This window comes from Saimiri boliviensis, chromosome 9, assembly GCF_048565385.1.
Source record: "Saimiri boliviensis isolate mSaiBol1 chromosome 9, mSaiBol1.pri, whole genome shotgun sequence".
In the NCBI taxonomy this organism is placed as follows: Eukaryota; Metazoa; Chordata; class Mammalia; order Primates; family Cebidae; genus Saimiri; species Saimiri boliviensis.
Window position 1 is genome coordinate 28,796,130 of NC_133457.1, and position 14,981 is coordinate 28,811,110.

Consider the following 14,981-nt stretch of genomic DNA (forward strand, 5'->3'; position numbering starts at 1 on the left):
TGCTAGTGTCACAGTTAAAGGACATGATGCATGTAATAAGCTTAGCATTGAACCTGAATTTGGTAGGCACTCAATAAACGTTATGAATTCAAATAATTTAATTTCTTCAAATAAATTCGCAAAATTCTACTAGAATAAATTAACTCCAAAGAACAGTGGCTCAGAATGAAAATACAGTTCAGCATTTTTCTTTTATTATAAAGCTATATGATATATAACTCACTTTGAAAAAAAGCTACAAAACCAAACCATCTACTGGCAAAAGTAGCAAGACCATTTTGTCCTTAACAATAAAAGAAGAACACTTGGCTGTCAACATGAAAAACAACAACTCTTAGTTGCTATCATGTAAAGCATTTTCAGGTTTTTTTTTCTCCCCAAAAACAGATCAAAAGGGTAGAAAAGACAGAGTGAGAATATCCTAAATCAAAAAGTTTCAGCCAAGTAGGGCACACAGTAAAAGAAGCCACTTTTAGGCCACCACTAACACTCTTACCTGGTAGATGTAGTAATCGGTGGGCAAAATAAAGGTTAAGTCAGCAATAGTAGTTCTGGTCACCCAATAAATGGTGGTAGTAATATCCTCCGGAACTCATACTAGTCACTTTAGATGTACTATTTCTAATCCATACAAGTTTGCAAGATAGACATTGTAATCCGAAATTCAAATACGAAGAGGCTGAAGTTCAGCGAGGTTACTTGCCTGCTCAAGGTCACCCTGCTGGTAAATGCCAGAGTTGCACTGAAACTACACCTGATTCCCAAACCAACTCTCCCGTCATGATTTCCTGCTTTTTTGGGGGGCGGGTGGGGGCATAAAGGTGTAAACAAGAATCTTCCTCAGTACTTTGAAAACTCACCAGGTGATATCGGTCCCTTTTTCTCTCCCTGCCCTCTTCTGGTTTCTCTCCAAACCTTTGCTTTTTGATTCACACCATATTTAGTCAGTATTCATTTCCCCAACTCCAATTTACTGATTCCTTCAGCCACTGCAATCTGGTCTTGTACCCAAGCCCTTTTGGACACTGTCCTTTCTAAGACAAGAAAGAATAAAAAGTAATGAAGGCAAGGCTTCCAATCTACCTGGGACTTCAACTAAAGACTCCCAGATAACAAGCAATTCTCTTACACAGCAACCAATTATTTCCCTGGACACCAGTACTGTCATTAGAGTTGGCATGTTACACATTACAGGGATGACTAAGGCGGGCACAATGTGTGAAACTGGTTATAGATTCTGTGTAAATCATATATATTCAAAAGAATGCTTCACTGAATAAATTTCAAAAGGTATTTGGAAGCTTTTATCTTTTATTCAGGGAATGAATTTACATACAAAGAAAAACTACTGAACTTCAGAGTATTTTTGTTCCATATTCTAAATGGTACAGAATTAAGCAAAAAGCTTGATAGTTTCATTTAACTCTAAGTTGTACTTCAGTGAAGATGTCCATTTAATAGACGTCTAGTTGATATTAGTTCTAACACTGTACTTGAAAATCAGTACACCTACCATACATTGCCCACACTTGTGATATAAATTACTGAGGTCAACGAACCACTCTGTTGTATATATGCTTCCTCAGTCATTCAGAATGCAAGCTACACCTTTCTAAGCATGGTAAATCAGCTAACACTATTGATTCACATGATAACCTATGGTAAGCACTATTATTACATATGAAGAGACTAAGTCACAGAAAGGTTAAATAACTTGCCCATGACGACACAGCTAGTATAGTAAGATAGCAGGAAATCAAATCCAAGTGCTCTAACTTTTCAGCCTGTATCCACTATACCTTACTGCCCACAATACCACCATATATATGCACATTAATAGGCCAATAAAAAAATACTACATAGGTATAAACTATTTATTCAGCATCTGCTATAGGCCAGGCACCAGATGCTGGAGATGAAGGAATAAGAAAAGCCTCATCCTATGCTAAAGGAGATGTTTCTTTTTTCTTTTTTTTTTTTTTTTTTTTTTTTGAGACAGTCTTGCACTACGCTGGAGTTCAGTGGTGTGACTGGACTCACTGAAACCTCAGCCTCCCAGGTTCAAGTGATTCTCATGCCTCAGCCTTCTAAGTAGCTGGGATTCCAAACATGTGCCACCATGCCTGGCTAATTTTTGGATTTTTAGTAGAGACAGAGTTTAGCCACGTTGGCCAGGCTGATCTTGAACTCCTGACCTCAAGTGATCCAACCGCTTCAGCCTCCCAAAGTGCTGGGATTACAGGCAAGAGCCACTCTGTCCAGTCAATGTTTCCTTTTTAAAAGTAGATATATGGAGGGCTGAAAGCAAAGAAGTAACCAGTGACAATAACATGCATTCATGCTTAGGCCCCTGGGCCATCCTCAGTGTTAGTTAGAGGAGCCCAGTGCAAAAGAACACTAACTTAATAAGCAATGTCTGCATACCAAAAGACACAACAAAGTAAACAGACAAACTACAGAAGAGGAAAAAATATCTGCAATCTGAATCCAGAATCTACAAGAAACTCAAGTAGCTTGATAAGAAAAAAAAAAAAAAAAACATTAAAAATTGGACAGAGGACATGAAAAGACATTTTTAATAGGAAGATAGAAGACAACAAACATCGGAAAAAATGCCCAACATCACTCACCACGAGAGAAATGCAAATTAAAGCCACAATGAGATACCATCTTACACTAGTCAGAATGGCTTTTATTAAAAAGTCAAAAAACAAGGCCGGGTGCGGTGGCTCACGCCTGTAATCCCAGCACTTTGGGAGGCCGAGGCGGGCGATCACAAGATCAAGAGATCGAGACCATCCTGGTCAACATGGTGAAACCCCGTCTCTACTAAAAATACAAAAAATTAGCTGGGCATGGTGGCGCGTGCCTGTAATCCCAGCTACTCAGGAGGCTGAGGCAGGAGAATTGCTTGAACCCAGGAGGCGGAGGTTGCGGTGAGCCGAGATCGCGCCATTGCCCTCCAGCCTGGGTAACAAGAGCGAAACTCCGTCTCAAAAAAAAAAAAAAAAAAAAAAAAAAGTCAAAAAACAACAACGTTGGCTAAGATGCAGAGAAAAGGGAATGCTTATATACTGCTGGTGGGAATGTAAATTTGTACAACCTTTCTGAAAAACAGTATCAGGATTTCTCAAAGAACTAAAAATTGAGCTACCATTCAGTCCATCAGTCCCACTACTAGGTATATACCCAAAAGGAAATAATTATACCAAAAGGATATCTGCACTCATATGTTTATTACAGAATTATTCACAATAGCAAAGATACGGAATTAACCTAAGTGTCCATCAACAGAGAACTGGTAAAGAAAAATGTGGGCCGGGTGCGGTGGCTCATGCCTGTAATCCCAGCACTTTGGGGGGCCGAGGTGGGTGGATCACGAGGTCAAGAGATCGAGACCATCCTGGTCGACATGGTGAAACCCCATCTCTACTAAAAATACAAAAAATTAGCTGGGCATGGTGATGTGTGCCTATAATCCCAGCTACTCAGGAGGCTGAGGCAGGAGAATTACCTGAACCCAGGAGGCGAAGGTTGCGGTAAGCCAAGATCGCACCATTGCACTCCAGCCTGGGTAACAAAAGAGAAACTCCGCCTCAAAAAAAAAAAAAAAAAAAAGAAGAAAGAAAGAAAAATGTGGTATATACATACCATGGAATACTACTCAGCCATAACAAGTAACGAAATGTATCTTTCACAGCAACATGGATAGACCTGGAGGCCATTAACCTAAGGGAAATAACTCAGAAAAAGAATGTTGAATATAGCACGTTCTCATTTACAGGTAGGAACAAAACAATGGGTACACATGAACACAGAGGGTGGAACTGGAGACTACAAAAAGTGGGAGGCTAGCAGAGGGGTGAGAGGTGGAAATTTTCCTACTGGTAAACATGTTCATTCTTTGCACTGGAAGCCCAGATTTCACCACTCAATATATGCATGTGAGAAATCCACACTTGTAACTCTGCACTTCTGCGGGTCACATTTGTGACCTTTTTAAAAATTTTAAATAGTTGTAACATATTCATCTGGAACAGGAACATATAATCCTTTTCTTGATGGTTTATCCTTATCCCTGAAAGTCCAAAAGCACTGAAATACCGTGGTTTAGGAATGTCAGGCTCTTTGCCTCTATGCTAAATGCCTTTCATAAAAATTTAAATAGTTATATCTCTCTCCAAGACCTTATTGCACATAGTTATTACCTTAGCAGTCAGACCCTCTCCTAATCTGATATCATCCAGAACAGAGTTAATCAGTAAACGTAGTCCAATGTCAAGGAAAGTCCTTCCTTCTGAGTAAAGTACACCGGATGTATGCATATTCCTTGGTGTTAATTCGAGGTTCAATAAAAGGAGGTGGTTAGCTACATAAACAAATTCTGCCAATTTCACAAATTTTACCCAGGACAAATCTGGCAAGAGAAAACAGGATGAAACAGCTTACCTCAAAGACAGATTCTGTTAACACCTAACTTTTAATGTGCAGTACCTACTAAGTGCCATGTATGTCCTACGAGCTCTAAAGTCTTATTATTTTCATTAATCCTCACAATACCTCCATAGGTTATTCTAATCTCCATTTTATAAAAAGAAAAACAAGGTCCAAGTTCACACAAAAGGTTGTAGAACTAGAATTTGAATTATAGTCTAGAAACCAGTCTGTTTTTAATCGCATGCTCAGATAAAAATTTCAAGTGTCTTTGGGGCCAAACAAGTAAAGTAAATGCACAGAGTGGCTCAGTTTTAAGATTATAGGGTGTGGCTCTCAATCTTGGCTGCACACAGGAATCACCTGGGAAGCTTTCAAGACTACTGAAGCCTGGGTTCCACCCCCATAGACTGGTACTTAATTGGCCTGGAAGCCACCAGGTGATTCTAATGGGCAGTCTAGTATGCCTCTAGATACAGACAATGGAGCATGGCTCACGTGAACGCAGTTTAAAAAATTTAAAGGTTATGCTGACCAAAGATTGTTATTACCTCCGCCACCAGTATGTGATCTATGCCCCACTCCTCAGTATAATTAAGGTACCAATATGGGAGATAAACGGAGGACTGATTGCTAAGAGGGAAGAGATAAACAGGTAGACACAGACATTTTTACAGTGGAAGCGGTTTGCCTAGTCCCTCAACTTTCTGCATGCCATCCCCACCATCTCCTAGGTATAGGGCTCTTCTACAATAAAACTTGTAACTTGGGGTTACAAGTAACCCACTTTCAAAGGAATCTATGGAGTATAATCTATTCTTAAACTGAAGGTGACCCAAATATGCTCACTTAACAAATGCACACCATCAGGTTATAGGACCAAACTACTTAAATTTTTTCAAGAGTCATTTTTAAAAAGAAGAACACTCTTTTAAAGTAATTAATTCCGATTTTAATCCAAGCCAGGTCATGTAATCCTACCTAACTAAACAAGTATTAGGAATGGAGGGCCTGATGTCCTAAAAATCCATCTATGCAGGTGGTACACAGTGCCACTGAGTAAAATGTCATTTGTCATTGCAAAAGGGAAGCAAAAGTGCATGCCATCAGAAAAATGTCCATTAAATGGTCTACACATGGGAAATCCAAAACAAATGCTACAGAAGTCAAAAGTGAATCCACTAAAAAAAAGAAGAAACTTTAGCCTGCTTGCAAAATAATTCTTCACAAATAACCATATTGCAAGTTTTGCAGCACCATAACTCAAGAGGAAATGGCAAAAGAATAAACTAAGAAATGGACTTTGAAGCCACCTTTTCAAATTAGGTAGAACATTTCCATCTGCTACATAACAAAAGTTGTACATTTTAATGATCCTGTATTACTATTTACCACCTCTCTTCCCATTGCCACCACCAAAAAAAAAAAAAAAAAAAAGTAAATTAGAAAAGAAATTTCTAAAATTTCAAAATGAAATACTACAAATAAAGGCCATTATTCAGAAATCAAGGTCTCAGTCAACAAGGCCCAGCATAGGCAGTTAAGGCAAAGGAGCTATTTAGACAAAATATTTTTTTGTTGTTTTATTTGGCGTTCAAAAAGCAAAGACACAGAAGCAAAGTCTCAGAAAGACAAAAGGGCCTGGGATGAACTTTCTCACCACAGTTAAGAATAATTTTTGTTTGTTGCTTGAACAAACATGGATTGATTCCCCTTATGAGTGTCAGGCACAGTGTGGTGCTGGGCATGTAATGGTGAAAATGACAGCCTTTGCCCTCACGGGACTCCTAAGAGACCAAGGCACACAACCTCATATAATCCACCATACATGCCCCTTCCAGCCATGTTTGTGAAAATCCAGTCCTGTTTTACTATTAGACAGTAAATTTTTCCCTTGGTCTAACTGCACAGAACTTCACAGGGAAGCTATTTATATCTTCTAAATAAATAAGTAAATAAATATCCATATTCTCATACCAACAATAACTCATCGGTAAATTTCAATGAGTTTAAAGAAAATTTTTTGCACCCAAGAGTGTATCAAAACAGGTTTTTCTTTTGAACCAAGCGCAGCCATATATTTTCATTGCCTGTGGCTATGCAGCGTCAGTAAACTAAAAACACTTTTCTTTCTTCTAAGTTGGGAAGAGCAAAAAGTCCAAGCAATCAGATGTGTATCATTTTCTCTCACCTTAAATTTTTTACTAGAAAACAGAATAGCTGAAGCAAGGAAGAGGTATCTGTTTTATATTTGCACACACATACACAGCAACATCCCGCTAGCTTGCATCTTCCTAGTAATACTAAATAAGCTACATTTGCATCATCAGCAAAGGCTGCCAACATTTCACTACTTATAGCCCTTTATTATTATTTTTTGGTCGGGAAGAAAACTGCGTAACTATTGAAAACTAACCACAAGTACAAGTAAAAGCTTTCAAAAAAAAAAAAAAATAGACCACATGGTGCTTACTTCGCAGTAATGTTTCTGAATTTACATTAAAAGTAAATTATGTTTGTGAAAATTACATTAAATTAGATTCTAAAATAGAAGGATACAAATTTTAAGTGCTACTAAAGGTCTTACTCAAGTTGGGTTTGCTGTGCTTGGCAAAGTGAAAACTTGCGTTTAATAAGAAATTAACCGAATAAGAAATAAGACACTAACATGTCCAGCCTAGGTTCCATTCGACTGGGCCATGAATTTAATTCAGCTGCTGGGTCATGGCTTAATTTTCCCTTGAAAAACAGCACAGTTTGAGAAATCTCTGCCAAACGCTTTTTTTTTTTTTTTCTCCTTCCCCCAGCAACTGGCAAAGTCAACAAGAAAGCAAATACCTAGAATCCAGGGGACAATGCTCCTTAGAGCAGGGCTGGCAGAAGCGGCGGCGGGCCACTAGTTTGCCTGCCCCGATTGCAGCTGGGCCTTTGACTAGCGCTCGGGCAAACGCCTCTCTGTGCACCCGCCCACCAAACGCCCAGCGGGACGATGGGCCGGTGCTACCAAGTTCAAACCTAACCGCTGGGAGACGGAAGCGGGAGGGTGAGAATGTCATCTCCCCTGACACTCTGGGGCCGGCAGTTCTGAAACGCTCACCTCTGACGTCCCTGAAGGTCAGAGGTGGCACCCACAGTGCCAACCGCTCACGAAACCCACTTTTCCAGCCGGGGCGGAGGCGCGGGGCAAAGCTGGCCACCGGCCGCGCGCGTCCCGTTAGCCGTACCTTGTAACTGGGCGGAGAGGGACTCCTGGTGCTGCTGGTACTTGAGCGCCACCGCCTCGGCTTTCCGCAGCTGCGTCTGCAGCTCGTAGTAGAGCATCGCGCCGTAGAGGAAGCCGAACACCACGGTCAGCAGCAGCAGCGTCTGGAAAATCCGCTTCTGCTTTCGGGAGCACATCCCGTTTCCCATAGTCCCGCCTGGACCCAACGCCGCGGCCACCCCCGCCGTCTCCTCCCCTAGGTCCGAGCGAGCGACTCAGCAGCGGCCGCCGCAGGAGGTGGCCAGACGCAGCATGAGGAGGAGAGGCCAGACACAAAAGCCGGCCCGGAGGGGAAGTGGCGCCCGCTCAGCCCCAGCGCGCCGCGGGGCGCGCAGCCATCGACGCCGCCCGGGCGGCCGCAGCCAAACTTCGGCGAGGCTCCTTCTCCGCGAGTGCCCGGGGCCGGGAGGGGGCCCTCCGCATACTTCAGAGCCGGCTGCCTCGCGCCTGTGCCCAGACGCCGCCTGCCTTTTTTCCTCCTTCCCACTTTTTGGCCCCGCTGTCCCCGGGCAGCTCCTGGAGTCCCGCGCCGGCCGCTCCCCGCCCCCTCGCGGCGGCTCCCACTGCACGACTTTGTGGCCACCTAAGGGAGGGGGTGCGCGCCCAACAAAGGGACCAGGACTCCGGGCCGCGCCCCCTGTGTGGCCCGCCTAGTGGGTGGAAGGGTGGGGGCCGGTTGCCTCGGCTGGTTTTGGGGACGCCAGAGCGGTGTCGCCGACGGGGCTGCTCCGGCTTCGGCCGCGCCGCCACCTCCCGCCCAACTTACGTGTCACCCACGGCCCCGCTCTTCTGGCCAACGGGATTCCGGGAGGAAGTCCCACTCGGGCTCCTTGCTCATTGGGCCCGTCCGAGCTGCCGCTCCCTCCCTTCGGTGAGGCAGTGCGGGGCTCGATTGGACGCCCGCTTTGTCCGTCCGACCCCGGGGCCGCGCCTTCCCTCTCAGCGCCCGGGCCGGCCGAGGGCTCTGTGGGCAGCGCGGCCGCCTGGCGCCGGGGTGCGCCCACGTGGAGTCGGAGAGGGTGGGAAGAGGCAGGCGGAAGGGCGAGGGCGGGGAGTCTGGGGTGGGCGGGGGACTTGTCCGGGCCTGAAGCTGGGTGAGGTCCGGTGAACACGTGTGTGTGTGTGTGTGTGTGTGTGTGGAGGGGGTGTGTGTGTGGAGGGGGTGTGTGGGGGGGTGGGATGTGGGGGTGTGGGATGTGTGTGGGGGGGTGTGAGGGGTATGGGGGAGTGTGGGGTGTGTGGGGAGTGTGGGGGGTGGGGTGTGTGGGGGGGGTGTGGGGGAGTGTGGGGTGTGTGGGGAGTGTGGGGGGTGGGGTGTGTGTGGGGGGTATGGGGGAGTGTGGGGTGTGTGGGGAGTGTGGGGGGTGGGGTGTGTGTGGGGGGTGTGGGGGAGTGTGGGGTGTGTGGGGAGTGTGGGGGGTGGGGTGTGTGTGGGGGGGTGTGGGGGAGTGTGGGGTGTGGGGGGGAGTGTGGGGGGGGTGGGGTGTGTGTGGGGGGGTGTGGGGGAGTGTGGGGTGTGTGGGGGAGTGTGGGGTGTGTGGGGAGTGTGCGGTGTGTTTGTGGGGGGGTGGGGTGTGTGGGGGGGTGTGGGGGAGTGTGGGGTGTGTGGGGGAGTGTGGGGTGTGTGGGGAGTGTGCGGTGTGTTTGTGGGGGGGTGGGGTGTGTGGGGGGGTGTGGGGGAGTGTGGGGTGTGTGGGGGAGTGTGGGGTGTGTGGGGGAGTGTGGGGTGTGTGGGGAGTGTGGAGGGTGTGTGGGGGGGTGGGGTTTGTGGGGGGTTGGGGGGGTGGGGTTTTGGGGAGTGTGGGTGTGTGGGGGAGTGTGGGGTCTGTGGGGGGGGAGTGTGTGGGGGAGTGTGGGGTGTGTGGGGAAGTGTGTGTGTGTGTGTGTGTGGAGGGGGTGTGTGTGGGGGTGTGTGGGGGGTGGGGAGTGTGTGGGGAAGTGTGTGTGTGTGTGTGGAGGGGGTGTGTGGGGGGTTTGTGGAGTGTGTGTGGGGTGTGGGGGAGTGTGGGGGTGTGGAGGAGTGTGGGGTGTGTGTGTGTTTGTGTGTGGTGTGGTGTGTGTGTGGTGTGTGTGTGTTCCAGTTCTCAGAACGCACGTGGAGAGCGGAGTAAAATGTATACATGAACGAAAGAATTGATGACAGCAACTGCGTGCACTCTACTGAGTACACTTTCTTTCCCTGTCCAATAAACAGATGCGGCAGACACATGCGATAGCTGCATAGCACAATCCCGGTAGTCAAGCCAGAGATGCCATCTCGACTGCCTTACCCCAACCAGTGTACTAGCCTAGGTATGTGTGTGTGTGTGTGCGTGTGTGTGTGCGCAGGGCTCGAGTCAGAAGACTTGAAGCACGCTACACTTAATGCTCAGTTGTCCACGTGGGCTGGGAAAATCAGCTTACCATTGGCAGAGAGCAAAGAAACAATCTCACATTTTTCCTCTAGCTGTAAATAGAATAATTTTAAAACATCGTACGGGCTGAAATGAGTATCCATTCATTTTGTCATATGTATTTGTTTTATTGTTGGCAAACACATCAGTTACATTTCTAAATTACATTTTAAAGGGCAACAAGGTTTCTTTATGAAAAAACTAGTACAGCACATGAAAAGTAACCACAAACCTCTTTGAAGAAATGTATACTGCATTTATTTTTTCTGTGTACTTATGCACAAATGATAATATTTGTTTCTGCTGTTGACCTGAATTCTAAGAAAAGTACATTCTTTCTTAAATGTCTGAATATTGTGGTGTAATTTAGGAGACACTGCATAATTTTTATATTCTAACTGGACTGTAGTCATTACCATTGCTAATGGGCAGTGACTGCTCAAAATAGGGGTAAATCTCTTTAGCTAAATACAACAGAAAGACAGTTACTGGTGCAAAAGTTTTTTTTAGGTAGACTCTGAAATTATAGGTTCCTAAAGCCATAAAATAAAGTAAATTTACAACCATGCTAGCCTGTGACATTTATACCACTGAAAAAGTGTGCCTTGCATGTGCTTTTCCTTAATAAATAATAACTTGCATTACATTATTCAAAATGCTTTCATGTACAATTACACTGTCCCACTGATCACAGCCAGGGTGTTAGACTCTCATGTTGGTAAATAAAGAAACCATAGTTTATCAAAGTGACTATGATAGCTCTAGGTCCTTTTTGGTCTTATAGAAAGTTAGTTACTCAGCAAGATTAGAATCCAGATCTGAATCCTACTCTATGTCCCTTTCTTCAATAGAAATAATGTTCTCATTCTGTTAAATAAGTTACAGTAAGAAATTGTATCTCCATTAACATGAGAATCTAATTTTAAAAGAAAAGACTCTAAAGGAGTTTTGGAGTTTTCTTTTGTTGTGTAAATAGTATATAATCTTCCTTGTTATTAAATCTACCATGTTTAGTCCCTCTCTTTTAGTTTGACTCTCAGAAATTAAGATTGGATAATTACTGGAATCCCTTTAAAATTCCTCGTAACTAAACATTCCTTACTGTTGTCAGTTAAACAAACTCTTTCTCAAAAAACACTATCCAAATTTAGGCTGGTCATGGTGGCTCACTCCTGTAATCCCAGCACTTCTGGGAGGTTAAGGGGAGTGAATTACTTAAGCTTGAGAGTTTGAGACCAGCCTGGACAACATGGCAAAACCCCGCCTCTACAAAAAACATAGAAAAATTTAGCTGGGCATGGTGGTGTGCACCTATAGTCCCATCTACTTGGGAAGCTGAGTTGGGAGGATTCCTTGAGTCTGTAAGGTGGAGGTTGCAGTGAGCCAAGATCACACCACTACACTCCGGCCTGGGTGACAGATGTGAGACTTTGTCTCAAAATAAATAATAAAATTTATGGCAACAATCTTGCCCCATATTTGAAAAGAAAATTATCCTAGCCACAATAGAAAAATAAATTGTATAGAGGGTCGAAAAATTATTGCTCATATATTACACAGTATGTATTTTAGAATCTTTGGAAAATTCTTATGTTTCCTGAATGTATGATTCATCTTAAACCTCTGATTCCTTTGCATCTTATTCTAGACTCCAAAGATATTCTTTGCCTAAAGCTGCTGGCTGACTCTACAGAACATAGTAAATGCAGGCCATCAAACACATCTCCATATTTTAGTCATAAAATTTGAAAGGGAGCAAAAATTATTACCTGAACATATCCATTATTTCTAATTCAAAAAGGGTATGTAGATGTACATAAAAATCACTAATGGTGGTATTTTTATAACATTACATTTCTGAGGTGAAGTATGCTGCTAGTTTCTTTAAAATATCAGTATAGGGCTTTTGAGGGGCCAACACGAGGAAGCCATCCAAGGCCGATAAATTGAATTTACATAACATTGCCTTTGGGTAGCAATTATAACATATGAGCTGTTTATACTGGTCTTAGAAGGTGTGATGTTCTATTTTATTTTTGATTCTTTGTTATTTTAAGCATAAATATATTTCTATGTATTATATATTTAACAATGTATTTAATTATAAGTTGTAAATTCTGAGGAATTTTACAGATTTAGTAGTATATTTCTAAGGCAGGAAGAAATTAACTTTAAAATACTTGAAGTCTTACATTTGAGAAGGGCAAAGATAACATTTAGGAACCTTAATTCTCTCTAGCTTAAGTGAATTTGTCATTTTCATCAGATTTGTTCGTTTTCAAAATAAGAAAAGAGAAAAATATAAAGTTGAGAGAGACAGCAGATGTATAATTTCTAAAAGTAAGATTTTAAATTAATAATATTTAGGATTCAGAGTTAATGATTTCTATTGTCTAAATCTTTTACTTAGATTTACTAAAAATGGAACTCTATTTTTTGATTTGTCGGACAAATTATCACCTAAGAACAGGTGGTAAATATTAAATGAATTTGAAAAAAGCTTTTCCATATGAAAAAACTAGTTTTAACTTTTTCATCTGACAATTACAGAAGTTATTTACAGAAGTTATTTATCCTATAAAACAATCTTCACCTTTTTGCCACTTCTTCTATTTGCTCTCCCCTAATGAATACACTTGCCTTGCTGCTTGCTGCCTTTACCTGATCTGTTTTGAGATATAAAGACAGCTACATTCAATATAGTATGTCTTTTTGAAGATTTTGTGAAAGATATTTTGAGACTTCTTTTTCGTAGGACTTTGACAATGACCTAGTAGTAATTGTTAGCAGATTAACAAACTAAGAAGTAGGTCTGGGGCTAAATGCATAACTCAGCAACTGAACCCCACTCATTGTATCTTTGTGCCTTGCCTTGGTCTGTCACTAAGTTGCCTCCTTTGCAGTTTTCAACTATTTCCGAAGAGGAGGGCAAAGGAGAAGGTAGATGATTAGCTTTTATTTGTAAAATGCTTTTCAGTGAGAGAAAACTGACCATCAGTATCATGACTAAATATATTTTGAACACAGATTACTAATAATGGACATGATTTAGAAGTCCCTATTTGCCACAGGATATGTAGCTAGTATCAAGAAAGAGGAACTATTATTTCAAATCTCTAACAACATTCTAAAGCAGGATATCTAGCAAACCCTAAACTTTTCCAAATTCTAAGACAGTACACGAAATCGTTATGAATGTGTTGCTTAATGTTTGTTACAGCTAGCATATAATGAACTAACTACCAGATTTTCTTTTTTAGTTTACTTTCATAGGATGTTACACTGAATGGAAAAGGACCATATGTGAGCCTCAGAAGTGAAGTAAACTTCCTAAATCTTCCAATGGCTCATCCAGTTTTTCACCAACTCACTGCTTTTAGTAGTCAAAGACTTTAAGCAGAGAAACCATAGAAAAGATCAGTGGCCATTAAAACATGACATTTTTAATGCCCTCTTCCCCAAAAATATTATAGTTTATCAGATTTATTTGTATTAAAGGTATACTTGGTTTACTCATGACCATTTTATAAAATTGGCATTATGATTTTAATGTGATATATACCATATCATATTAAATGTTAGTAATGTTAGAATTATTCCTAAAGAAAATAATACTTTGCTTCATAAACTTTATAGTTTCCAGGAATATTTTCAGTCAAAACAAAGTGACTACCAATATTTTTAGTTAGAAGTAAAGTGGAGCAAATCTTGAAACAAAATATAAGAAGAATTGAGTTACCACAGCATTAATTTCTGCCCCAATTGAAATGTGAAATAGGAACATTTGTCTGGGTTCACTCTTGCTTCTTTCATTCTCCTCTCTAGTTCAACTCTTCAGCTCCTGGCATCCAATATTTTAGTTATCCCCCTTGGTTTTCCGGAATTTTAGACTATGACTGTACCCTTCTCTCCCAACTTCCCATTCCTTATCCACTCACATGCACACACTTTGACCTGCCTTCTTCAAGACAAAGTAGCCTAATCTAAAATAACTCTTTCTTTCCTTTAAGTAACTACTTAATCAGAGGAAAGCAAACTAGAAATGTTAACTAATAGGAAGATATTAAAACTGAATTACTAACTTAGTATTCTACCCAACAATTTTGTGAGAAACTGTTAAAAGACAACTTCAATGGCATAATTCTGACTGCCTGGTGAGCAGATGAATGACAATTGTGGCTTGATGTTTTGCTAGTTACTCCATAATTCTCCTGCCCAATTCTAAGCAGCCTTAGAAGAATTTAGAAGACTACTCAAGATATGTAGCATCAAGGCACAAATTCCATTGAAGTTACAATCTGGAAGGTCAAGAGTAAGTAACTCTTAGGACCATTAATTCTTTCATCTGTAAAATGGAAAGGATAGCAATAGCTCTCCGGCAAATCTCAGAGAAAATTGCTTAAGAAATTAGCTCACAACACTTGAGAAGCAAAACTTCACACTTTAAGTAAAACTCAGTACTGTAGTGGTATTTGTCATTGTCTACCTGCAATGGACTGGACCATTTGCTTACCTTCAGAAAGGTTTGTACCTTTCTGAAAAACTACCATTTACTTTTTAAAATTAAGCTTCAGCTACCCAATTTAAAATGATAATTTTCCAATTATACTTGTCAAGTGAGCTTCTTTAGTAGCTGAGAAGGGGTGAATTATGATTTCAAAACAAAGAAATTTTCTTGTGACACATTCATTCAAGACTGACTTCTAATTCTTGGGTTATAATTTACAGATGAATTTTTAAATACACTTTAAATCTTAACTTTAAAAAAAACAAGTTACTGTGTGCAAGGCGCAGTGCAAGGACAGAGTGCAAGATGGGTGGGTGATGTGGTAATGAATAAACCGGTGATTCTCATTTCAAAGAGCTTACAGACTTTGTACTTATTTGTTTAA

The 14,981-nt window shown here is 42.0% G+C and overlaps 2 protein-coding genes across 8 annotated transcripts in view; one reads left to right on the forward strand and one right to left on the reverse strand.

The window, feature by feature from the left end:
• GOLIM4 (golgi integral membrane protein 4) overlaps nt 1-8,045 on the reverse strand; it is an 85,016-nt gene extending 76,971 nt beyond the window's left edge. For all 4 annotated transcript variants that reach the window (XM_010335695.3, XM_010335694.3, XM_003924965.4 and 1 more), the window contains exon 1: nt 7,659-8,045. In XM_010335695.3, coding sequence (XP_010333997.1) covers nt 7,659-7,845 — 187 coding nt within the window. In that variant the 5' untranslated portion in view covers nt 7,846-8,045. The remainder of the gene's footprint in view (nt 1-7,658) is intronic.
• A 604-nt stretch (nt 8,046-8,649) lies between these two features.
• LOC101039884 (vitamin K-dependent protein S-like) overlaps nt 8,650-14,981 on the forward strand; it is a 752,700-nt gene continuing 746,368 nt past the window's right edge. For all 4 annotated transcript variants that reach the window (XM_074405626.1, XM_074405629.1, XM_074405627.1 and 1 more), the window contains exons 1-2: nt 8,650-8,715; nt 9,891-9,988. The gene's annotated coding sequence lies outside the window, so the exon portion shown is untranslated. The remainder of the gene's footprint in view (nt 8,716-9,890; nt 9,989-14,981) is intronic.